General features: G+C 35.9%; 3 protein-coding genes across 8 annotated transcripts in view; 1 reads left to right on the top strand and 2 right to left on the bottom strand.

Moving 5' to 3' along the window:
* The first annotated feature begins 416 nt into the window (after positions 1-416).
* LOC148176463 (BTB/POZ domain-containing protein 9-like) lies at positions 417-9,181 on the top strand. Its single transcript, XM_088035109.1, has 5 exons — positions 417-472; positions 7,490-7,646; positions 8,654-8,775; positions 8,819-8,904; positions 8,958-9,181. The coding sequence occupies exons 1-5, from the start codon at positions 417-419 to the stop codon at positions 9,179-9,181; spliced, it is 645 nt and encodes a 214-aa protein (XP_087891235.1).
* Positions 9,182-14,137: 4,956 nt separating this feature from the next.
* LOC148176462 (acyl-CoA Delta-9 desaturase) lies at positions 14,138-15,626 on the bottom strand. The gene is made up of 5 exons (XM_088033545.1): positions 15,348-15,626; positions 15,020-15,150; positions 14,767-14,972; positions 14,535-14,720; positions 14,138-14,487 (listed from the first exon to the last, which is right to left on the bottom strand). The coding sequence occupies exons 1-5, from the start codon at positions 15,475-15,477 to the stop codon at positions 14,172-14,174; spliced, it is 969 nt and encodes a 322-aa protein (XP_087889671.1). The 5' UTR covers positions 15,478-15,626; the 3' UTR covers positions 14,138-14,171.
* A 3,264-nt stretch (positions 15,627-18,890) lies between these two features.
* Positions 18,891-26,869, bottom strand: part of LOC148176461 (uncharacterized) — a 33,555-nt gene continuing 25,576 nt past the window's right edge. For all 6 annotated transcript variants that reach the window (XM_088033655.1, XM_088033653.1, XM_088033651.1 and 3 more), the window contains 7 exons: positions 25,580-26,269; positions 25,226-25,530; positions 23,401-25,176; positions 22,622-23,353; positions 20,345-21,042; positions 20,116-20,298; positions 18,891-20,069 (listed from right to left, as the gene is read on the bottom strand). In XM_088033655.1, coding sequence (XP_087889781.1) covers positions 19,889-20,069; positions 20,116-20,298; positions 20,345-21,042; positions 22,622-23,353; positions 23,401-25,176; positions 25,226-25,530; positions 25,580-26,269 — 4,565 coding nt within the window. In that variant the 3' untranslated portion in view covers positions 18,891-19,888. The remainder of the gene's footprint in view (positions 20,070-20,115; positions 20,299-20,344; positions 21,043-22,621; positions 23,354-23,400; positions 25,177-25,225; positions 25,531-25,579; positions 26,270-26,869) is intronic.

Raw genomic sequence — 26,869 nt, 5'->3', positions numbered from 1 at the left:
CAAAAATTTCGGTAAAGCCGGTGTCTTATTTGAAGACAGTGCATCCCGTAACGTCACGTTCGCCATTCTGGTCTGTTCTTTATCCTCGTCTTCGACTTCGTCTTCGCTTTCGCCCTCTTTACTACTACTAGAACTTTCCAACGTAATAATCTCCGAGTTTTGTTCCTCGCGTTCTAACTCAGAACCCTCTGCTTTCCCCAAAATCCTTTGAATTTCGCTTAAAGTATCCTCAGGTACGTTTCGCGCCGATAATTCAAGCTTTACGTTAGCTCCCGTATTTTGAAATTGTTCAGTACTGCGATATGTTGGCTTGAATTTTTTGTATTCCGCTTCCCTTTGTCTCCTACGTGTTACAGGAGGTGATCCCCGGTCCGTCATTCGAAATTTTAACTAGCGCAAAATCGACTCCCATCACTATGTCATCTTTACTCGACCCTTACTACTCACACAATCACATCGGTACTTTCTCATAGTTGAGATGAAACAAATATGAAGATTTGTTTCCTGAGATCAAAACACCGCGCCTCCACCACATATGTCACGTCTGTGACGGGGTCTTTCAATGACGACACGGTTATGGGAGTATTTATTGTTTATTCTTAACTAATTCCTACTAACTACATTGATACTAATCTAATGACTTAAGACTACGTACTTACAATATAGGGGTAGACATTTGTCTCACGCGACCACAATCCACTTAATAATCACAACGACCACCAACTACCAGCTCTGTAGTCACTACCACTTCTACTACTCGCTAACTCTACTAATACTGGCTAACTACCCCTTGTACGTTGCTCATGTCACCTCGCTTCCGCAAGCTGACTTTGCTAGTCCTCCGTTTTGGAGTGCTAGCTAAGCTTGCGAAAACCCGGTGCAACGTACAAAGGTAGTTAACCTCTTAGTCGCAGCAATTATTAATTGCTGACAATATACATAATAATAATTAATAACTAATCAGTGACTCTAAAAATTGAGAAACCTAACGTTAAAAGCAAATGTGCTATTGATGATTGCTGACGGTTTGATTGTTTGATTGTCGCTGACGGCTTTGGAAAAATTGCTGATTCTTTTTCTGTTGACGCCTTTGATTCTTGATAACTTGCAATTTCATTGAGTGATTAAACTTCTTGACAGGAAATGTCGTAATAGAATCTTTTACATTTGCTTATTTCAAAGAAAAAACAAATTGATTAACATTGACTAACAAAAAATTTAAATTATTGAAAAATTATAATATTCTTCATCGAAGATTGAACAAATAGGGTAAAGTCGGGTAAGATAGCCACTCTTTAAGAAAATGAGGACCTGCAAATTTTTGGTAAAGCCTATCCTCGTGTTATTATTTTTCTATAACTACTGTTGTGTCAATAGGTAAACAAAAAATAACGCTGAAAATTCTTTTGCAAAATAAAAATTTAATAGGGCAGATTACATACCGAGGTGGAAAGTGTTTCATCCCTGTCGAGCATAAGTTTGATACCCGAGAGCGCAGTAAATATGCGAGACAGGAATGAATTTTTCCACCAGGGTATGTATACTATTTTATTCACAATCATTTAAATAAACAAACAAGAAACATGTTTGATTTAAAGATTTTTACGTCCACTGTGTCATCTCCTTAAAGAGTGAACTGTTACTAGTAAACCTAGTTGATTAATTAAATAACGTCTCGAATAACGTTGAGTGCAAAAAAGCGACGTTACAAACACAATATTTATAATTTATTTTTATTAAAACACATGTTGACAACTGTAATCGTCTGTAAAGTATGCAACCTCCCACTCCGGAGGATCAACAAACCGTGTCGGTCCATTTAAATACCATTGAAAGCGTTGTTTAGATGCAGTATTTAATTATTTTTTATTGTGTTTTTACTAGGGTTGGGTTGAAATCTTTTAATATGTATTATCTATACTACCATTGAGTAGTAATTGTTTATTTTAGCACACTTTTGGCGTCATTAGTGGTCCAAAAACGCCAACAAAAGACGACTTTCAAAATTGCAAAAAAAAAGTTGCGTTTGTCGCTTGACGATAAAAAAATTAAAATAAAATTGAAATATCTGCAAATTAGACGAAAAAATAATACAGTGCTTTGTATTTTAAATAAATAAGCTTTATCTTCGTTAATTTTAGAAAAAAAAATTTGAAGATGATAGTTTGTTCTCGAGTTTTTGAATAAAGTGAACTTTTCATTGGTGTTGGACATCTTCGATTTTTAAAAAAAGTTGCTCAGAATACATCCCTTACAAAATTTCAACTTAAAATTCTTAATTCGATTTTTTTTTAATATAAAATTTTTAAAATTCGATCGTTAATTATTATTGATAAAGAAATATTATTTTGTTCATTTTTGCTAAATAAATGATTTTGTTTATTTTTTAGTTCCCATAAAATTATACTTATTGGGAACTCAAAATTTAAAGTTGAAAGTGGTTCAAAATTGTGTAAGAGAGCATGGACAACATTGTACATATGTACTATAGAATTCATGGCTCATTTTGGTTCGTCAATTCTTATTATACAATGTATTACTGCTTAAAAGAACTGTATATAATAAAATAAAAATTGGAAATTTTTTGTTTAAAAACTCTCCATTTGGTATAAGTGAATTTAAAATTTAAAAAAATAAGCTTTATTCAAAAAAAAACAAATAGATTGAATTTGTCATGATGGCTTAGTATCGTCATGGATTATGCAAAGTGGCAAATTGCATATAAATATCTCTAAAAAAAAACTTTACAATTTTTTTGCATCTAAACAACTCTTTCAATGGCATTTAAATGGACCGGCACGGTTTGTTGATCCTCCAGAGTGGGAGGTTGCATACTTTACAGGCGCTCCATATAAAAAATCCACTTGGAAAAGAAAGCGAAAAAAATTGTCTAAGAGTTGAAAAAGACAAAGGCAATTTGATAAGAGAGAAAAGAAGCAGAAAGAAAATGTGCTACCTATTCTGAGCCAAAAAAAAACTAGGGAAAGAGATTTTTACAATAAATAATTTTTGTTAGAATATAACTATTATTATATCAATTTACAATTTTGCAATTTTGGTGTGTTTTTAACTAGAGTGTTTTTAACTAGTGCCAACTATGTTATTGGGAAAAAAGGTGCCCATAATTAGCTTAATTCTGTGTCTTGTGAATTTTAACAATTTACGATTTTTTAATATTACCTGAAGGTATACTATTTTTACAACAAATTAAAGTTTTTCTAAGGAAAATGACAACAATCATACAGGCGTAGAACAAGAATTCAATTTTATACAGCGTTTTGAAGTTGAGAAATCTACTAATAGTGCCGATTATTGGAAGTTTTACCTTACATAGAAAAATAAGTTGCATTTGGCCATTTATCACCGTTGAGCTGGTTGAATTGGCCAATGGAGAGTATACAATAGTGATTAATGGTAAAATCGTAAAAAAAACAGTAACTTTACAAACATTTTCAGAAAACAACTAATGACCAGTTAAAAGCTACTTCTTTGTTTCTTTTTAAGTGCAATTTTACCATAATTTTTTCAAGTGCTTCTCTACTTTCTTCACTATAATTTCCACGATTTGTGTTCCGTCTTTTGTACTCTGTTGGCATGTTTTCACAATTATTTATTAAAATGGAATCAATCTGTGAAAAAAAAAATAGTGATCAGTTATCCCTACCGGATAGGTGGCCATCTATCCCAAAACCAAAGGAATACTCGGCTACCATATAAAATAAAACCCCTGCATACTTATAACTGCTTTTAAAGTTAATAGTTTTTAATGAACATTATACTTACCAAATTTGCAGAAACTATCAGTACAATTTTAGAGATACATTTACAGCACCAAGTAGAATTTTACAACAAATTTCTGTGTGATTTAAATTGATCTTGTTATAGATCGAATGTTTTTTAACATGTTCACACATGAATACTTCTCGCTTGAGAAAATGCACAGCGCCATCGAACATTATTTTGTTTAAATTTTGGCTGTTGGTCATCTCTCCCCTACGCACATTAAGTTTTTAAAATAGTTGCTTAACGAACAGTTGAAAGACTTTTATGGAAACGGTCGCTTGACCTGCACATTTCCTAAGAAACCCAGCGGTTGGAACAATAAATTCGTGTTCGTGAGTTAAAATATTAGGATTTGAGTTTCTCTGCGTTTTGGCCGTATTTTTTTTTTAATTAATGGAAAATGTATGTATAAAATCCGCAAATTTCCAGTTTCCATAGTATGTAATGGCCGAATGTTTTTTTAATTGAAAAATGTAATATTCTTAAATGTGGTCCGAAATTTTTCCTCACTGGTCGCCGGGGAAATTTTAAAATTACTTATTATTTTATTAAACCTTTTAATCTGACACGAGTTTTTGGGTCTTTTTTACTCTGTTGTTTTCTGTGATTTAAAAATTAACTCTTCATAATAATACATCCCGCTAATCAATAAAAATACTTCCCTAATTCATTTTTATCAATTTTAGCATTTTAAATTATCATAGTTTCTTTATTGGTTAATATTTTTTAAGCCAGAACCACACAGGAGAAGCACAATTGGCGTTTAATGTTGTTATGCATAAAATTATTTTTTTTTAAACCTGTATCCACTTGTGTCTTTAATTGTACGAATTTTACATAAAAATCCTCGTCTCTAATAAGCTAATCATTACCTGCTACCGGGGGATTTTACACGTTACCAATAAGACAATTTGCTTTAAAAAATGTCGAAGCTAACACCATAATTTTCATTTCAAGAAAAGATTGTAAAACCCAAAACATCAAATCATCCAAAAGCAATTAAAAATGTATTTCGGAAAACCTATAAATTGTAGTGTCCCACTTCAAATTCAAATTTCAAACTTTTCGCGCCACAACGACCGCAGGGATTTTTGCGTTAAGAAGTTGGTGGACTTGGTAGTTCACCGCCGCCACAGCGGAGGAGGCGGGCGACGCCGGAGGCAAGCATTCTTGGCCTAATTCTTGGTACGACTTCGGAACTACCAAGGTGCTGAGTTATCGAGTGCGTTTCGCCAAATTTTTCCAAGTGTTCATTTTAATTCCTATTTTGTTTTAATTTTTCATTTTGTGTTTTGCTAATTTGTAGTTTGTCAAAATCTTGTAAATAATTTTCTTTTTGTTTAAACCCATTGACTTTGACGGGAGTGTAGTGACTCTTTTAGGGCTTCTTGTAGAAGCGCTTGTGTGTTGTCAGCTTTTTGGTATGTAATAATTTTTGTAATTTGTTGTCTTAAGAAGGAAGTCACTCCGGAATCATTAATGTAAAGTAGCTATTTTCTGTACAATTCTAAAGTAACGCGTTTTTCCGATGACGTAAGCGTCTGGATTCAACCAGTGTTCGCCCACCGTCCGATAAGACACGTGCAGAAGCAGTTTAGATTCGTGGAAACCCGATACTTTTGGGAACTTGAATTTTATTCGATTCAGTTCAAGGAATTTATACTGTTGAGTTCGAAGGATTAAAAATAGAATGGAATTTTAAAGAAATTGTGAAATACATCAAATTAACTGGGAATGTCTTTTTGAATCGCTATGTGTCATTTGTGAGCAAAAACGAGTACATTTTTCCTAAAGTCCACGACTTTCTCTTCCATTGTATTTTATTGAAACTGAAACTGAAAATTTATATGTTTATGTATTTTATGTATGTCCCTTGTTTTCTTAGCTGCTCTGTACTTGTCCGAACCCAATTCTCCTTTCTAGATTTTCTTCGTCACAAAAGACTCAACATAACAAACAGTCTCTCGCGTTAATATTAGTAGATTTTTCAGAGTGTGATCAATTCAAAATTAAACTTTGATTTTGACTTTCGAAAACCCTCCAGTGCTGGAAGCTTGTTACGTGGGACTCGCGGGGTAGTCAGGGTTCACCTAACTAGCGGGTCTTCCGCGGGTGAGATGTTGGTTACTCTTAATCTGGCCATAATTTGTTAGTACTCTCGATAAGACACCGCCTGTACTATGCTTGCGGAATAGGAAAGATTGTCTTCGGGTCTTCCGAAAACATAATCTCGTCCTGTTTCTGTGTGCCGCCTTTGAAAATAATTATCTTTTATTAATGTTTACTGATAAATTGTTTGTACATGTTTACTTGGTAAATTGTGTGTTGTTTTTCATTGTTATTTTGTTTTCAATAATTTTTGTAGTTTGATCACACTCACAACAGATTTTATTTATTTTAAAGTTCGCGGTTCTCGAGTTTGGCGGTTCATTTGAATTTTGGCGGAATTGGGTTACAGATCATTACAAAATAAATATCTTAAAAAATATTTAAATTCTTTCAATCTTTGGATACTTGTGTTTTTGACTGTACTCGACTTGTAAATCAATGTACTTTTTTAAATTTATAGAGTTTTGTCGATTAAAGTTGGTCAGTTGCTTTTATCAAACTTGCGCGTCAGCAGTTTTTCGAAATTTGGTGTTTGGGAATAAATTGTGTTTTTGATAATTTTTGTCAACACCAAGATTTGTGCCAACAATTTTATTAAAAAACGGTTATGAAAAAAATTAGGAATAGTTTCGAAAGTGAAAATGTATTAAATAGCTGTTTTAAGTCAGAGTTATCGGATAAAGTTTTTGAAATAGAAAATATTCTCAATAATACACATTTTATGATTGCGGAAAAATGGTCTTTTAGTTTAGAACTGGAAAATACGAAATGTAAAATTTGAAGATACCTTGAAGATATAATACTTGAAGATGCCTTAATAACTATGTATTATCATTTTGTACAGGGAATTAAAAAAACCGATACTTTGTTCAACTTAGCTCAACTTTACCTCAATTATTCGGACACAGTGTTTTCGCAAGAGCTTTTTCAATGAATAATTTTACACAATACAATAATTTACACATTATTAGGTTTACCCAAAAAAAAAAAACAATTTCACGTCACTGAGTAACTTCTCACTATGTTTACTGATAAAACAGCATTTTTTCTAAAATTTTAAACACAATTTGCATACAGAGGGTAGTATATCATCTTTGAAAAGTACAATATTTGCTGATGTCTGTACTGTTGGTTGCCTATTTGTGATTTGTTTTTTTTTATTAATATCTTGAAAATTATGAAATAATGTCAAAAACAAAAATGTCACCTCCATAGAAGTATTAATTCTCTACGAAAAATGTGATTTTCAGTTTTTAATTAATTAAAGTCAAATCCTTAACTTTTTCAAAATTCGAACTCGAGCGGGGTTCCAAAGTCCAAAATGCGCCTCAAAAACGAAAAATCGTAGGCCATATACGAGTATATGCGGATTAACGCACGAACTTTTCCGTTATACGCATTTTTAGAAAATTAAGGAACATGGCGTTTAATACACCCTTAGGAAATTAAAAATTTTAAAATAGACCAAACAAACTGTTGTAGCAAAAACGTTGTTTGACTTTGGGGGGCGAAATGTGATTCAATTGCCTTTTGGTTAGATCAAACCTCAAAAAAACCGCTTTAGTGCCCTTTATACAAAATAATTATTCTTTTACAGTTATAGTTATTACGTCGAAGTTTCTTGTGATTACAAAATCTGGACGAAAGTCATCGACTACACTTCTTATCCTTGTCGTTCTCAACAGAATTTGTACTTTGATCCACATATCGTACGATTTATCAGGATTGTTAACATTAAGAATGCGCCAGGAAAGGTAAGCACTAATTACACTAGTCAACATATTTTAGACAAGTGGAGTATATGAAAGTTTTTTTTCAAAAATTTCCATGGGAAGTACTCGCTCCATCGATGAGTTTTAAAGGTCGTTGCAAAAGTTAGTATTGTTGAGTGCGTAAAGCACGTTCGAAGAATTCTACAATTTTCCAACTTTTAGGAAAAACTGAAGAAAATAAATTTTTGTACAGTAGAACCCAAAAAAAATCATGTTTTAAGAATATTTTTCAGCTGGTACCTAATGGAACAAAACGGACTTCAGATGCGCAGTCACGATGCGTTTCTACTTTAAAAATAAATTTCCGTTGAATTTTGATGATTTCGTGCAAATATCAGCCGTTTTCTTGCGATTCAGCCGTTGAATCTTTATAAAAACCGGTGGTTGTGTAGATCCCGAGCTCTTCTATGCGAATTTAAGCCAGAAAACGGCGAGAATCAGCGAAAAATCGTCGTTTAGCATCGAAGTAAGCGGATTTCTCTAAGAATTTTGATGATTTCGTGCAGATTTCAGCCGTTTTCTCGCGATTTAGCCGTTGAATCTTGATAAAAATTGGTGGTTGTGTAGATTCCGAGCTCTTCTTTGCGAATTCAAGCCAGAAAACAGCGAGAATCAGCGAGAAATCGTCGTTTAGCATCGAAATAAGCGAATTTCTCAAAGAATTTTGATAATTTTGTGCAGATTTCAGCCGTTTTCTCGCGATTCAGCCGTTGAATCTTAATAAAAACTGGTGGTTTTGTAGATTTCGAGCGTTTCTATGCGAATTCAAGCCATAAAAGAGCAAAAATCAGCAAAAAATCATCGTTTACCATCGAAATAAGCAGATTTCTCTAAGAATTTTGATGATTTCGTGCAGATTTCAGCCGTTTTCTCGCGATTCTGCCGTTGAATCTTGATAAAAACTGATGGTTGTGTTTCCAGTACAAATCCAGTTTTATTTAAAATGCAGTTTTTCTCAAAGTATTGCGACTGTTATTTATGTCTTCCAGGGCTTTGCGTTGGCGAGTTTCGGAGTATTTTGCAAAAATAGGATTTGTACTTCTAAACATGGAATAGTTCGTCCAGAAGGCAATGTGGCTACTTTAGACAACGGAGCGCGTTGTGTGGAAGGGTAAGTTTAACTGTGGAAAAAGTGTTTGCTAATAATCTTATAGAACTCAATCTGGCGAAGATATATTATGTGGGGGAAAAGGTTTCATTTCGCATACAATTGGAGAAGGAAGCATCATAATTCAACTAGGTGAGTAGATAATTTGTTTTGATTTTTTAGTTTGTTTAAATTGTATTTTTTAGCTCAGCCATACTTGATTTCTTCAATTACTTTAAGGCTTCTTTTTATCTTTGCGGATAACAAATATCGAATAGAAACATCCACAGATAAAATAAATTGGCAAATTGCAGCTGATAAAACGGATAAATTCTACTATGGTCTTCAAGAGCACAAAATTTCGGAAAGACCTGTGGTTTTTGTGCGCGTTGTTGGTACATCTGGCAACTGTATAGGACTGGTAGGTTAATTAATTTACAAAACTTGAATTATAGAAAAAAGTTTCAGCCTTATTTTAAAATTTTCGACATCAAATGTAGTTAGAAGAAATGATTTTTGGACCAAAATAAATAAAAATACAGATAAAACAAATTTTCTTTTATACTTTATTGTATGGCTAATTTTTTTATTTTTCTGCTAAAAAAATTTGAACAAGATTTTAGGAAGATAAAAAAAATAATGCAAAACTGCGTTAACAATAATGATAATCACTAATCAGACATGCATGTAAACTCTTTTTTTATATTTGGTTTGACAAAGAATAAAAATTTCAACTATTTTTTTCTATCGTCTGCAGGGACGCGTAAAAATTCCATAATTACCGCGGAACCAAAGAGATTTTTCAAAAGTATCCATAAATGCACAGTGGAAGGCCAATGATGAAACAAAATCATATTACGGCCTTTAATCTTTTAAATTTTGAAAATCAAATTTAGTAAACAAAAATTAACAGTATCAAATTATTCAATAATATTCGTGTTGCATTGGCGTTCAAGACGGCACTAATATTGGCATAATAATTTTATTTGAAATAAATAAATATAAATAGAAATTTTGTATACATTTTGAGAAAATACATCCAAAACCCCAAACACCCTCTGTGCAGTTTTGTAATCAAGTTCTTGTTTAAATCTGCCAAAATTTTTTAGTGTTTACCGCAAATTCTCACGGGTTAACATTCAACTTTTTAATTTTTTTAATTTAATACCTGTCATACTTGTTCCAAAAAACGATTGTCCGCCATTGTTATCAAATGTAAAGCATTTTTAGTTTGTTTTCGATATTAATAACAGTGCGATAATTTGAAGACGAGTGTATTTATCAAATTTTTGTTCTTACAGACCTTCATTGTGTCATATAGGTAAACCATTTGTTCTGAAGATAAAAAAATGGCAAAAAAATATGTTTTTTGTTATAAAAACTGTCAAAATTACAAAAATCATAGAAACTTTTGTGAAATTGTCTAAAAATTCTGATTCCTGGGATAGAATTTTAGAAATTAGTCGAGAAAAGTAAAATCTTTAAATTCTTCAATATGAAAAGTGCCAATAAAGTTTTTGTAAAGTCGGCTCCTCTTAATAGGGACACATCGGGAAAATGTATTTTGTCCCAATTATCGGAGGTCTCTATAAACCGGAGACTAACAAAATTTTGAAGATGTTTTTAGGCGACTTAAACTAAAAATGAAATTTTTAGGCCTTAAAAGCGGCCTAAAAGTGAGTCTTTTCTGGCCGCAAACATTTTCGGTCGATCTATGGTGGCGCCATCTATCCATAGTTTTGCATATTACATCAAGATACCGATATTACCCTCAATTTTATACTTATTTGGGTAAAATCAAATCGACAAACTGCTGTAAAGTACAACAAAGACGTGTTGAATTATTGCAAATGAACATGTCTAGCAGTGCGGCTGCAACAACATCAAAAAGAACATCAAACCTAATTCATACAAATTGTGAAGTTACACAAGCCGAAAACTGCAAATGTAAATAAAGAAAATATGAACTTTTCTGAAGAATTAATAATTATTTACAATTATTCAGTTATAAATGATTAAATCAATAAATCGAAAATAAAAATTAATTAACTTGTAAATTTAATGATGTCGTCTAAAAAATTTTGTGTGTGACACGGCCAAAAAGTGTCATTTTGTTCTCGCCTTCTTTCTGGACTCGGCTATCGCCTCGGCCATTAAAAAAAAGCTCGGCCAAAAAAGAAACACTTTTTGGTCTTGGTACACAAATAACTATTTTTTACATTTGATTAAAAATAAAACAATAATAATATAATTAGTACAAAAAAATTTTTAATTTTTCAATTTTACAGAAATCCAAGTAGCTTTCGGACCAAACGAATAATTTGTCACTTTCCCGTCACATTTGAAGTTTTAAATCAGTGGCGTCAATAAAAGGGAAAAACAATAACGCAATTTTATTCAAAAAACAGACAATAAAGCAACACTACCCTAGATGTTCAAAATGGCCACCATCTTGTCGAACACATAATTGTAAACGTTGCAACAATGTTTCCTTTATTGTGCCCAACACATTTTCCCTTGGATGAACTTGAACAAGTACGCCACTGATAAAAAATAAACTCTGTCAGTTTGACGTCAAACAAAAAATTTCCTTCAGTAACTCTGATTCAAATTTTTGTAACCTTATGCAAATTGTTCTCTGATTGGTCACATTCAAAGCCTTCCAGCTCTTAAACGGTTCAAGAAAACCCGAAAAAAACTTCGAAACATTACTTTTCACGGCTGCCTCCATCACCCCTTTTTCTATGGCCGTAACGTTACCTAACACCTTGTATACTAAAAGCGTGTCGACTCGTCCCCTTTCATTATTACATTTTTGTTCCTAAATATTTCTAGACTTTCATAAATGTCTAGAAATTTACAATTATTTACATTTTTAATTAAACGAAGACAACTTTCTTCAATGCGGTGGTCATTGTCAAAAACATGTTGGGCAACGCTTGATTTTTCGAACCTTTCAAATTTGAAATCAGCTTGATGCTCTTTGAACCTTTTTAAAATTGACCTTCTTGTTTGCCCAGTATACAGAATGTCCGGAAAGTGACGCACCACCTTAAAAGGGGGTAATTGGGTGGTCCTCCAGAGTACCAAAAAAAATCCAGACTCTGTTTTCGCAGGAGGAGCAAAAGAAAATTAGGAAAATGCAACATTGCAGAACACTGAACGAGATTGTTGATTCAAAAATCTTGTTAACAGTTTTCAGGCATTTTTTACAAGATTTTTCGGATTTTCTTTGCACCATGCATTTGCGCAAAATGTCCTTTAGGTAACAAATTCTTTTGAACGTAAAATTATTGCACAGAAATCGTTAATTTTCGCATCAAACTTTGCCTCTTCAATCAATCATATCTCGAAAAATTGAAAACATGGATTTTTTTTAACATTTTTCCAGTAATCTATGGCATTGGCCGATGATACAGTTTCACGGTGGTGCGCGACTTTCCGGACTTTTCTGTTGCTCTGTTGTCTACTTGGTCTTTAGGATTACCTAGAAGTGTTTTGTCAACACCAAGAATTGATCCAATAAATTTCTTTGAATGTTTTTATGAGTTAAAATACTTAAATCCTTCCGAGACATTAAAAATTCGAAAGCGACAAGAAAAGCGTGTAGTGTGGTGGACTGAGTCCAATTCTTAGTGGAGAGTCGTAAATTGTCTAGTTGTTTTGTGTTTTGCTTTTGGAAAAATGTGATTTATATTTCGTTTCTCGGAAAATGTGGAATTCCAGAATATTCTGTTCCGATTATCCAATGTTTTGTCCCAATAAAGAGGAGAAACTTGACATATATTTGATTCCGTCTTTTATAAAATCATCAAGTGATATATGATAAGTAACTCTCTGTACCAATACTATTAACAAAAGAAAGTATTTTTTCCGTACTAGTTTGTCATGTCATCTGCTTTTGAATAGTGAAAATAAATTTCTCTCCTACAAGTAAATAAAAGAATGCGTATTTTATGTTGCCTATACAATCCTTCGGATCTCGATAAATGAAAAGTGTCTTCTTTTCCTTGGTATATAATTACTATTGTCACAGCAGATGTTTCTCATGGGTTGCATGCCTCGTTGTATTGCTGATTGCAAACTAAAGCATTTTTTAATCAAAATTGACTTGAAATAAATCACATTTTTCCAGAAGCCAAGAATTGGACTCAATCTGCACTACACGCTTTTCTTGTCGGTTTCAAATTTTTAATGTCTCGGAATGATTTAGGCATTTTAACTCTTAAAAACATTGGCATTCAGTTTTTTTGTACAAATTATAACTGTTTTATTTATAATCAAATGCGAATTAGGAAAATACATCTTTTTCTTCGAGATTTTACTAATCTCCGGTTTATAGGGATAATTGGGACAAAATATATTTTCCCGATGTGTCCCTATTAAGCGGAGTCGACTGTATTTGTCGTCCAATCTGAGATCTGAAAACTTGTTGACTTAAATTTAATGTTTCTTCATTCTGAAATTATAACACATAAAAGAATCGAACGCTCAATCTTTTGGTTTTCGTTTTTACAAAATCGAAAACGCATTTGATCCAAAAATGGAGTTAGCAACTTAACAACTTAAGCCGACGATATGTAACATATTACTATGATTCTTATCTAACCAAGGGCAAAAAATTTGTCAAAGTTCTGGAGATATTAAATTAAGGTTCAAATATTGAAAAAAACTTTGCTTTAAGTACATTTCCTCTAAAATGTTCATTTATAAAAATTTTCACCATAAATCCGCCTATCCCAACTAAAATAGTATATTATGAAACGCGTTTCATAATGAACATTTTGCCGTACGCACGTTTTTAAGACACGACGAGCGCAGCGAGAATAGTCATAAAGTAGTAAGTGCGGCAAAATGCATTATGAACAAGTATCATACGCAATTTTTATATTTCGCCTAATTTTAAACGAAAATTCTTGATTTCAAAATCTAGGGAATTTTAGGGTTGTTGGCATTTGCAAAATGTTCAGGGAAAAAAATCGAAGTAGCCAAATCTGATTTCAGTCAGTTTGACAGGTGTGACGTTTTGAGGTTACCGAAGCGCAAGAGAGCCAAGAGAGCGAAGATGATCATGATCATGATGGTTCTGTTGCATCCAAAGAGTTTTTCTCCGATGAATTATTAAGCCAAGTACAACAAGAAATAATAATGTATTGATCGATTTATCAGGGATTATCAAAACCAAAATCTAAATTATCAACGTTGACGGCAGGTTGACGGTTTGTCTGCTGCTAAACCTAAGAAAAATATAAATTCCTGGAAATTTTGGCACGGGATTGATCCATTACGATACCGAAATACGCTCAAACGCGTATCGAAATATCTTCATTATGAACGCGAAATAGAAAAATCAATTTATCAAACTAAAATTTTATTGCATCTACTTCTACAATTCAAGATTCTGATTACTTAGTAACACATTACAACATTTTCGAGGGCAGTAGATAATGTTCCTTGGCCAAAATATCGAACTTGTTCTCCAAAGTATCAATACAATCCTTCACTGACTTCTCCTCAGTCACAGCAGCCGCTAAAGCATCCCGTACAAAGTCGCTATTCATCGTTTTAAGATCATACGCAAGTTCTAAAGCCGCACATACACGGATGAACTTGGAGGTACAATCAGTACCGTACTTTCCAAATTCACTGGTCTGGTAATCCCAGGGGGTTAAGTAGTGGTACGACAACCAGTACGACTTGTTGACGAGGAAGATCGTGTTGCTGTCGAAGGCGTTTCTGCAAGACTTTGATTAGGTTTTGATCCCTCCAAGGTGGTACTTTACCTGTCTTGTTCGTTGAAATCGAAGATTTTCGTCGCACTGTGGATGAGGAGCGAGAGGTGGTACGTCACGCCGAATCGTAACCATCCGACGACGAAGACCGAGCTTAAGATGCTGTCGTTCCAGTACTCCAGAGGAGCGTTTAAAGGGAGGAGCATGGCGATAATCACGAAAAGGAACCAGTAGTACCTACGAAAAACCGTCATTTCTGGTGCCTTTAATACGCATTTGGTACTTTTTTTGGAACATGACGACTTTGTCCTCTTCAAGATCCTTCATATCGATCTCTTTCAAAGCCGCTTCTTGGGCCGGACTCAACTTCAGATTATCGGAAATGACGTGGGAGTAAACGAACCCTTTCTTCGGGTTGTACGGATCGAGGTCCGTCTGGAAGTGCTTGTGGTGGAGGCGGTGCAAATGGACCCAGTAGTAAATAGAACCCTGGGAACAAAACTTGCTCATGGGGGCCTGAAAATTGGCAGACTCACATTTCCGGCTAAGGTCTGGCAGAGCATTAGGAAGACGCGCAGCGATGTGGTCGCTTTGTAGGACTGATGGGCCCATAGTCTGTGGGAGCCGGCGGTTATTCCAATCACAGCCAAGAAGATCAGTAGTAGACCTAAAGCAAGTTTTTTAAAAACGCTCTGTATGTAATGGACGAGTTAATGAGCAATGACTGAGCATTAATGAGCGTCATTTCCTGGGTAGAAAATTGAACGCTACAGTTCCAAAAAAAATTTGTTTGTTGACTCATCATCATCATTATCATCATTATTTTAATCATCCCCCCGTATATAAAAAACAAAATCTACTTACTGAAAAAGGTGGTGGTGTAAAGCGCCTCATAAATAACAAAATGCAGGCCGCAAATGCAAGAGATCAAAACCTGTAAATTAAGAATTACGAAGAACCAATTCACTTCTCTTTTGGTGGATAGTTTATCCATTTTGACGCAAGGCACGTTGACTTAACTAGAAACGAAGTGACTGGCAGTTCGTAGGGAAAACTACGCAAGAGGTTTCTGAAAACAATATCGAATTATTAGTGAGAAATTTACATTTTACTTAGTAATGTGCGGGTAAATGAGGTGTGCAAAGGTTAATGATGCTTGTCTTTATTCCGTTGCGGTGGGCTGTGTATGTTTTCGTGACGTTGGTAGCCCTGTATATGTATACTTCGTACTTCGTACTTCGATTTGTCGAAGTTTGACAGGCGGTCGTACCAACTTGATGAAATAAGTAGTGCGGAGAGTGGGAATGTAGCAAGAAAGACATTTTTCGACTAGTTATGCACACTATTTTTCCTACGGCTCTTCACCTAAAGACCCTGTATAGTTAGAATATTTGATGTTATTTGGACTTACAAAATCTTTTGTCCAACCGCAACGTATTGTGTGTTAATGTATTCAAATGGATTATTGTTTTTGTGGATTTCCTGCGCTTACTGAAGCGAATTTTACCTTGATCTAGTAAATACTTGTAGTTAACTAAAAATTAATCATGACCGGACTGGACTTTTGGAATTTTGGAAGGAAAACCTTTCAAGTACTTACTAGGGAGTAAATGAGAAATTTTGTCAATCAAATGATGTGAAGTTACAAGTTATAACTGTCATCCATTCAGAACTGAATTCAAAATTTTGAATTTTTTACCAACTATTAGCACCTCAATAATATGAATTTTGCAGTTTTTATTTTATTTTTGAGTTTGAGTTCGTACAAGTAAGAAAAATTTCTTAACTTTATTATTTCTGCAAAGAATTTTTGTATTCGACAAATTCAAAATGCGGCTCTCTGATTGGTCGAGTTACACAATAGTACAGTGAGTTTTTTAATTTTATTAAATTCTTAAATACTTCTTAAAAACCCACTTAATTTAAAGTCATAAAATATGTAAATAAAGTCATACGTTCAAATTCTTAGTTTCTCAAATCCCAAATCTTAAATTCGTCAAATTTAATTAGATTTTCTTATTGTTAAAGTTTGAAATTTGCAAATTCTTATTTAAACTGTCAAATGCTCAAATTCTCAGCTTCTCAAATGCAAAAAATATCAAATATTATTCGATTTTGACCTTGTTGCATTTTTACTTTATTGAACTGTCAAGTGCCCAAATCCTCAAATTCTCAAAACTTCATATTCCCAAATTATCAAATTTCTAAATTGCCAAAACCTCAAATAGTCTCTTTTTGAAATATGTATTAATTCTCAGAAACTCAAACTTCTAAATCGCCAAATTCTTAATTTGCCCAATATTCAAACTGGAAACTTTTCGAGTCCAATGTCAAAATTTGTTAGTTTTCTCGTACATTTTAAAACATTCAAATACTCATTCTCAGTCAAATGCTCAAATCCTCAGGTTTTCAAGATGCTAATTCTTGAATCTTTAAATGTATAAATTTTTGAAATTCTAAATTTTAAATTTTTCATATGAGCCAATTTTAGAAATTTGTCCTTTTTTTTGAAAATCTTGAACTTTGGGTTCTAAAATGCAATAATAATGCGAAACTTTGTGACTTCAAAGTGGGTAAAAATAGCTAAATTCAATTGTTTTGTCGCTAAAATTCCCGACCAGAAATAACAAAAATTTTTTGAGTTCGTTTAATTTAAAAGCTGAAATAATTGCTTCGGAGAATCTAAAAATGAATAATACAATCTATAAACACTTTTCATGCCACAAATTCACTTCATTTTTAGATTTTGGATTTTGTGATCTTCACTTACATTTGGTGTTAAAACTATCAAATTCGTATACTTTTTCAAAATTTGGTTTTTTCTTATTTTTTTTTTTAATCAATTGATTTCAGATTTTTTATTTAAAAAAAAATGGTCATTTAGTATGTTCATTAAATATATACGTACTTATTTTATTGCTTTGTTTTTTAATCTGTCAAAATTTTGGATTATTTTCCAAATTTAATAAACACTTCTCAGGCAACAACTTTACTAAATATTATTGCTTTGTAGTCAAAATGTCAGAGTTTCAAGAAATCAAAAGAAAATTTTGGGTTTTTTCGTGCAGCCTTGGAAAAAAATCAAAAATTCTTGATTTCGGATTTAAATTTTTTTAAATTGACACACTAATAAAATAAAAAACTTCTAAAAGAATAAATTTATAAAATTTTATTGACTTCATCCCAAAAATCCAAAATTTTTGAAAAATTGTTCTAAATGTCTAAAAATTAGTACACTATATAATTACTTCTAAAGCAGAAAGTGTACTAAATTTTAATGTTTTCACGATAAAACTGTCAACTGATCGATCGAAAAAAAATGTTGATTTGGAGTTTGGACAACAAGTGAAAATTTTTAAAATTCTTACTTCTGGTGCTAAAATTTTGGGGCGCCAGTTCTGAAACACCCGTATTACAATATTTCTCAAGTTTGACGTTAACATTCTCCAATTGCAAATTTTTTTGGGTTTTTATTTCGTTGAAGAAAAAAAAAGCAAAATTTTTGCTCTTTATTTCAAAATTCCTTAATAATTAACGCACTCAATAAAATAAATATTTTCATAATGATAAAGTCACTAAATTTTATTGGAGTGACAGAATTCAAAAATAAAAAATAAAGTATTTTGAGTCCATCTAAAAAATCCAAACTTTTTTAAATCTTTATTTCAATGTTTTCACCATAAAACTGTCAACTGACCGAATTTTTGAAATTCTTACGTCTGGTACTAAAATTTTGTCGTTTATTACATAACAAGTCCACAAAATTTGATGCTTAGATGTTCAAATTGTCGAAATAAAAACAAATTTAAAGTTTTTCCAAAAAGAAAAACAAGAATAGGTACTTTATTTTTCTTCCAAAATTCAATTCTAAAGGTAATGGGCTTAATATTACATATTACTATATTTTCTCAGTTTTTACTTCCCCAATTGAAAAAATCTTCCTTTTTTTTGGAAAATTTTTGAATTTTTATTTCGGCAAAAATCAAAAATTATACCATTCTTCTTCTACACGTCAATGTACCTATAAAGCAATAAGTTCACTATATCAAAATTTTGAAGTTAAAACTGATTTTAGATTTTTTTGAAAATTTTGGATTTTCAGTTTTTTATTCAATACAGTCAAAGTACAGATCTAGTGCGACGGTAAGCAATAAGACAATTAAATTTCATTGCACCAATCTCACAACTGTCAATTTTGAAAAATTGAGTAAAAAATTTTGAATTTTGATATTTCAAATTTAAAAAAAAACTGCAAGCAATTATAAACAAAAATCTGATGAAAAAAAGATGCATGAATTTGATTTGGAACAGCAAAATTTAAAATTCATTCATTCAAGTCACATACTATCCTTTTACCAGATGAATGTAAAACTATCGCAAACTGCAAAAAGAAAAACAAAAAAACGGTTTCATTATAATATGATTTATTTATGACTGAGTTACATGTTTTAATTCTACAGTATCTCCATCTCCTAAAATCTAAATTTAGTCGGTTTAAAACAATACAAAAAAAGGGTGTTTATGGCACCTACGGTGAGATTACGACATAAAATTGTTCCCAAAAAAAGAAAAAAATCTCAAGAGTATCGCTGAAATCGATCGTTCGATCGTACTTTGGTAACGTTATATACATCACAAAAGCTTTTTTTAACTCGATATATACATATAAATAAAGCTGAAATGCAAGCAGAATCAAATGAAATTCAAGGCCCCGTTTACAAAATTTGATATTTACTAGTAGTTTGATCTCCTAAGTGGTTTTACATTTAGCAACACAGATTCCAGTTGTTTGTCGTAAAAACTCAAAGAAAAAGATGAGCTGGGTTGAATCCAGAAGGTATTATTCAATACTCGGACCACTCATGCTGTGGTGCACAAAAAAGAAAAGAAAACGGCGAAGAAAGAAGTGCAGAAATTCACGATCGAGCTGAAATAAGCTCGTCGTGAATTGGCAATACTGGAGTTAACACCGTGACTTAAGTAACTGTGCTCAATGGACATGTTAGCATGCACCGGATTGGTTGTTGGAGAGGTGGTTCAGTCACAGTCACCCAATGAGTTAAGTCAAGGATGGTATTTTGGATGGGTCTTTATTATGGTTTAACCCCAAGCATTGCGGAAATGTTAGAAAGCAAACCCAACCACCCCCAGATGATATGTGAAGACATTTTACGACAAACAAGTTCAAACAAGTTGTGGTGACCTTAAGTACATGACACTCTAAGCACAATAAATAATCGGAGATAAAATAAATAACAGCTTACAACAGTAAAGCAGCAACAAGTGATTAATACTTTGTAACAATAATACAATTCTTAATTATCATATTGAAGATTCAATTTACTAAAAATCACAAGTCTGTATAAAAATGTACAACTGAAAACACTTTGTATTTACAGCACGAATTAGAACCGCCCCACATCGACCGATATCACGGCGGATTTGGGAACGAGACCCTTCTGAGATCCTCGGCAACAGAGCAACCATTGATCATCTACTTCTAGCACAACCTTTAGTCTCTCTCCTTCGTTATACGACAGGTGGCCACTCTCGGATGGCACGCGGTGAGACAACGTCCGCACCGTCCTACAAAACAACATTAACACAACGAAGAGTTACCATCGAGTCTTACTTTGGTACTGTTGATTTAGTGGGCGGCTTCCGACTCAAAGAACTCGACGCTGCTCGTCGCGGTGGAGTGATCTTCGAGCTCTTCCCGTTCTGCGTCGTCGCGGTCTTGTATGGTAAGCTGCTGGGCCGCGGGACGTGTCTCGGGGTCTCGTTGTTCGCTTCCAATTGGTCGACTCTGCTGGTTCTGCAAGCACGCCTTCAATAAAGAATAAGGAAACTAACATTAGTACCTAGCAGCTGGTTTGATCTTCGTGTTGGTTTTGTTGAGTTTGCCGACGGGAGTGGCCACGGTCTTCTTCGCGGTCTTCGCGCTTTGCTTCCCTTGTGGTGATATCAACACGGGAATACCAGACGGTTTAACAGGGGACGTGATGGGTCTCGGAATCTTCGACTTTGCGCTGTTTGTAGGCGACGCCGGCGGGGACTGGCTTTCCCGTCCGCTCAACATCTCCCATTTCTGTTGGAGCTTCCTGAAGCGTCTTCCATTTATCGGTTTCTCGTCGGAGAGATTGGAATCTAGAGACTCGGGACCATCTTCTTGAAGGGACGGCACGTTTTCATTGGAGTTGTGTTCTTGTTTCACTGCGTTTTCTAAGCTGTCGGTGTATTCTTCCTCCTCCTCCTTCGTCAGTCGATCATAAACCAGATAGAGTTTCGAGTTGACGGAGATTCCAGACCAACGCTTCTTCGCTGCTGTGGTAACGTCGCCGAGTTTGAAGTTGGGTTTGGATAAGAGACCGGTTTCTACACACGATCTTGGACGTTCTTTGCATTTTGGCTTGGGGCCGGTGGAGGCGTTCAGGAGATCCGGCAGTCCAGCGTCCTCCAAGTGTTGGACTGTGACTGCGGAGATGTCTTCGCTCTCGGAGTTGGAGGAGAGACCCAGTTTGGGGGAGGTCCACTGCTTGAAGTTCGGGGAAACGGAGTGCTGAAAGAAAAGTTTTTGAATTTCCCGCCTCGAATCTTTGGTTATAAATTGAAAGTTACTAGAAATTGCACCCACAATTCACGTTTAAATTACATTAATAATCAATTAAGACATCCGAACAAGTCGTAGTTACAAATTTGTAAAAAGAAACGTTTTAATAAAAGTATTTTTTGGTGACTTTTCGGTGGAACTGGATTAGGGTGGCTCTACTGCCCCAAGTCGACCAATCAGAACGTAGCTCGCCGCCTATGTCCGTAGTTTTTTTCAGTGCGCTTTGAAAAAGACGGGTCGGTGAATTTTTAGTGAAAATTAATGAAAATCTGTGATTTTCAGACATGTGAAGGGTGAAATTAGCATTCTAATGAAAATGTTTCATTGGGGAGCTTTGAGGTTAGTGAAATTTTGACAATTTTTGCGTAATTATTCCATTAAAAGCGCTCCGATTCAGACAAAAAAAATGTTCAATTTCCAACGATTTGTTCATTTTGGGGCTCTTCATCAGCCAATTTGCTTCTAGTAAGATCATTTTTGGGGTTAATAGGATGGAAAATTGCATTTTTTACTGCCTAAATTCGACCAATCAGTGCGCACCTCGCCGCCTAGTCGTGTAATTTTTTCTATGCGTTTCGAATAAATGAACGCGTCATAAGGTTATGAAGTGAAAATTAGTAAAATCGTGTGAGTTTCAGTGATTGTGAAGTGTGGAATTCAAATTCTAATGAAAATGTTTCATGGAGGAGCTTTGAGGTTAGTGAAATTGTGAATTTGTTGGTTTCCATTGAATTTCAAAAATTGTACTCATTTCCCGTAAATTCCAGTTTATTTCATGTTTTTTTTAAAAGGTGGCATAACTGAGCGACCTACATTACTATCTGGAAGATTTTTCCAAAGTTTTGGCCATTTTAGGGCTTTCCAATGGGGTCTAGAAGTGCAAATTTTGGGGATTTTTCCATGCAACTACATTCAGAATGGCCCAACTGTCCAAGGTCGACCAATCAATGCGCACCTAGCCGCCTAAAAGTGTATTTTTTCAGTTGTGCGCTTGTTCTCGTCAGTACGTTTTGAAATGAAAATTAGTGAAATTGTGTGCGTTTCAGTGATTGCGAAGTGTAAAACAGAAATTCTAATGAAAATGTGTTACAAAAAACCTTTGAGGTTAGTAAAATTTCGCTTTTGTTAAATCTCCCTAGCGTATTTACGTTTTTTAGAAATTGAAGCGATCTGGTGTTTACTCTATTTGTGGCTTTCCACTAAAAACTTTAAACAACGATAAAAATCGGTTTAGTTCTCTTAAGTTGGTAATACTGGGCTATTCACGTGACTCCCCAACGTTTCATTTGTTTTTGGGTTCTCCGTCACGACCACTATGCTCTGGAAGAGAATAGGACTCTGTTTTACCGACTCAATTCGACCAATCAAAGCACACTAATTGCCAATTATTTTACTTTTCGTGAACTATTTTACGGTTGGACTTTCTGCCAAGGTGGCAACACTGCCGGGAATTTTACTAACATAAAAAAGATGGTCATCACCACTATTCAAGTTGCATACAATCCTTTTTCCGCAAACTTTAAGTTACCTTATGAGTTGGACTGAGCTGTTGTTGGTAGGAATCCATCCTCTTGAAGCTCAGATGCAGCTGCCGATACTCAAACAGAAGATCCAATTGGAACGGCAACAGCGCCAACGGTTGCAACGCCGAGATTAAAGTGTCCAGCAACGTCCTCACATTGAGCCCTCCAGTGTGCGCCATAATGAGCAACGAATCCTTCGAATAATGCTTCTTCAGTATACTCTCTCTCGTCTTCAAATAACTCATCCACGCATCCAAACTTCTCACATTAAGTAACCCAAAAACGAACGCATTGAACTTGACTAGACCTTCCGTTATTGCATCCTCTCGGTTTATCCTCATGACCAGTTCATTTAAAGCTTTAGTGAGAGGTCCTTGTTGGGCTGAAGCTTCCACGACTTGCCACACTGAATTGTTTATTGCACCGAAACTGCTTTCAAGGCTTGGTTTCAATCCATCGCTTAAAACTGCGTAAAGGGCTGGGCAGAGGGTTGAAAGAGCGAGTTTGGCGATGGAAGGGTGGAGAGTAGAATCACCCAAAGCGTTCAAGTTAGCTTGGTCTGTCGCCGAAGAGAAGTAAGTGATGAGTTGTTCAACCGCGTCAGTGACGGCGTTGACTAAAGAGCGTTTTTCCACCAAGTTCAAGGACTGTTTGTGCACTGGAGTGGTCTGAGGGCTGCAGTAGTTAGGGCTGCCTTCGCTTTCTTCACAGATGGGCATGTCGACCAGCGTTTTGCCCTAAAAAAAGAGTCAAAGATTGAAGATTTCTGACTTTTATGACTTACGTGATAGTTCTTGTAGTGCACGAAGGCGGAAACATTGGGCGAGTTATTGGGAGCCGCAAACTGCTTCGTCTCCAAGTACTTTGGCAGCACGTTAACTTTCTCAGCAAAACTAACTGTCTTCTTCCCACCGAAATGTTCACCTCCTTCTTGATTAATCTTCAGCGCCAAGAACTTCCCAACGTACGACCTCAACTGCATGAGATTCTCCTCCGTCATCTCTTCATGGTCCGACGTTGAAATCCCACTTATCTTCAAGAACTCCTCCAACTGCACCAACTCATCTGTGCTGATATTCGAGAGAAGAAAATCAGCTTTAAGGTTTGGTGACGTACGAAGAGACTCGTGGTGCTCGTCCACGCTGCTGCTGGAAGTGCCAGCATCAACTCCTTCGTCTTCAGTTTCGCTGAATCTCTTCGTTCGTAAGAAGTAAGGCTCTTGGAGAGATCGTCTTTTGTAAAGAGTGTCTTCAGTTAGGTCCTCCTCGCTGGTTTCGTACAAGCTGTAGCGTTTGGTACCATCACTGTCTTTTCTTAGGATTCCTTTAGGGAGAGGAGGGCGTGGAGGGATGTGGTCGGGTTGTTGTAAACTAACGCAGCGTGTGGGTAAAGGAGGTGCCGTTGTGATCGACCTCTGTCTTTCATTGTTGAGGAGACTGGCTTCAGAGCTGGTGACGCTGTCGTACCTGTAGACGAAGAGCGGGTTCAAGTTGGTCTGAGCGGGACTGTTCTGCGAGTCGCTGAGGATGGTCGACGACCCTCTATAACCAGAACTAGGTTGAGTAGCAGTGCTGGAGCTCGAAGAAGTGTAGTCACAACTCAGCGGTCGCCTTTTGTGCTTCTTCATGAAGGAGAGTCGTTCCTTCATGTTACCAACTTTAATGTGTTCGGAGATCTCCGGGACTTCCGCCAAGATCCGTCGATACTCTTGGGGCAACAGGAAATTCAAAGAGTCCCAGTCTTTCACGTGGCTAAATCCTTTCTTCTTCAACATCTCCACGTCGTTGCAGCTGAAGGGTCGTTTTTTGACGGCAGTTTTTACATTAGGCGCCTCCTGGGGCATCAACAAGACGTTGCTAATTTCTTCCTGCTTCTCGTTCAAGAAATCCAAATTCGGGAGCACATAATTGGGGTATAACACATAGACGGGCTTTTGGACTTCACCTTCTTTCTTCAGCTTGCTGAGGAATGAAGGCTCGACCACTTTGAACGGTTTGGTTACTGCCGCGGTTTTCTGCGCGTTCTTCAAATTGGTAATTTCCGAAAACTGCGACGTTTGAATGCTCCTATTCATGAGTTCGCTTGTCAACTTCTTAGCGAAGCTGTTATTGTTGTTGATGTTAAACTGACCATCGGGTGATCTTTCGTAGCTATGACCGACGGAGATGCTTTCGGATAACTGTTCCACGGATTCGCTCCGAGACATTTCTTCCTCTGGTTCTTCAGCAATGAGCTCGTAGGTCCTCGCGCTGCTTTCGATGGTCTTCTCGGTTAAATGCTCGGCTTGTTTCGTTTCCGAAGAGTTACTTTCGTCTGATTGACTCCCGGGCCAGTTCTCCGTGGAGGAGAGCTGGTCCATGGTGGTGGACATCCCCTCAGTGCTCATGCTCTTTTGTTTCATGAAGAGTTTGACTAAGCTGAAGTTGGGTGGTTTGTTGGTATTCTCGCTGGTGCTGGCGTCGATGGAGGTCGCCATGTCCGACACGCTCACGCCGCTGCCGCTGCTGCTTTGGTGTTGGATGTCGAAGACTTTGACGGGCTTCCGCTTCACCGTTCCAGTCTGGAGGGAAAGAAAAGTGAGTGTGGGGAAATGAGAAAAACTTTCTTACCGAAGTGACGCTTTGGTTCTTGAGGTAATTACTGACTAGCAGCGTCTTCAACTTCTGTTTGTACAAATTGGGCATGCTTTGGCTCTTGACGGAATTCTCATTGAGTCCCAAATGACTAGTTTCGTCCCCTGAGTTGTTGTTGTTATTCCCCGACGGGTGTCGCCTCAACTGATTATCACTGCTCCTCTTCTTCAGCTTGCTCCAAGTGGTAAAACTCCCCGAATCGGACTGTGTCATCGACGCATCAATCACTTTGTTCTGTTTCGCCCAATGAGCACTCCCCGTCCCAGAATTTTCACTCTTATCTAAAATAATGAGTCAGAATAAACTTGTTGATTCAATTAGATAGCTCACCAGTCTCGTGGTAATCACTGTCTTCAGAATACACGACGGAACCTTCAAACGCAATGGTATAATTGTCTTTGTTGGCTTGACAAGTCAACATCATGTCACAGTCCAATGAGTCTACACTAAAGTTCGCACCGGGCATCGGAGTTTCCTTGACTGGACTGAAAAGAAGTTCGGACTTCATGATCGACATGGACGTGGAATTCGCAGAGTCTTCGCCATGGGAGCTACTGTGAGGACTAATAGAACTGTCGAAGTCAAATTTGGCCATCATGGAGCCCGAGACGCTCGCGAAGCTCTCCCCTTGCCGGTTGTTATCTTGACTCAGATGGTCAGTGCACATCGGTGGTAGGTTAGTGAGAAGAGCGTGGATGTCCTCCGTCCGGAAACTCTCCATGTCGGCTTCTGCCAGATTCGCGTCCATGTTCTTCGCCAAGGCGTCATAGTAGTTCATGTCGTTAGCTTCGTATGATTCTGGTAATGAAAGTATGCTGGTGTGATGGTTGATTCCTCCATCGCGATAGCCGTAGTCCAGAAACCACTGGTAATCGGAATTGTCTTGAATAAAATCGATATCTTGGGAAGACGTATTGCTGAGGTAACTTGCTGAGCCATGGTGGTTACTGTTGCAGTCAGAGTCTGGGCTAACAGCTATTCCTCGAACACCCAGACTCCCCACCTCATTCATTGTTTTACCTGGAATAACAAAACCGAATTAGAACGAGGCTGACCGGCTAGCTTGTTTATCTTTTACAAGAATTTACAATGTTAAAGTGGCCGTCGAGGTAAACATAAACAGAGGAATCACCTTTAAATTAAGGCTTATCTTATCTAAATATTCTAAGTACTCAGAAGCGTATCTTGAATTGCAATGAGTGGAACGAAGTGTGTTGACATCTCCGGCTCATTTATTATTTACTCCGTAGATTACAGTTCGCAGAATTGCAACGAGTGAAAACGATTTTGATAACAAAACGTAGGTCAGTGATTAACCCATTTTATCCCATGCGACTTTGACAACGAAAAAGTAAGCTCAGTTTCCTTTTCCATAATTGGAGCTAAAAATGTTAAAATTTCAGTCTGGTCTTCATTAAGCGGCGACGCCGAGGCCGCCGTTGGTGAATTTATAGCAACAAGTCGTTGAACAAATTGTGTTCTTATTACCAATTTATAGCTATTACGCCACGTATAGAATATATTAAGCTCGTAACGATGCGTAATTTGTTTTCAAAGCCAAGCGTTGCGTAGGTCTGGATATAACTAAAAAAAGTTTTAGTAACTCATTACAGGATTATT

This window comes from Gnatocerus cornutus, chromosome 4 (assembly GCF_029298725.1).
Source record: "Gnatocerus cornutus isolate USDA-ARS CGAHR chromosome 4, icGnaCorn1.1, whole genome shotgun sequence".
Classification (NCBI taxonomy): domain Eukaryota; kingdom Metazoa; phylum Arthropoda; class Insecta; order Coleoptera; family Tenebrionidae; genus Gnatocerus; species Gnatocerus cornutus.
The sequence above is the reverse complement of the archived record's forward strand: the minus strand, read 5'-3'. Positions and strand labels throughout refer to the sequence as shown.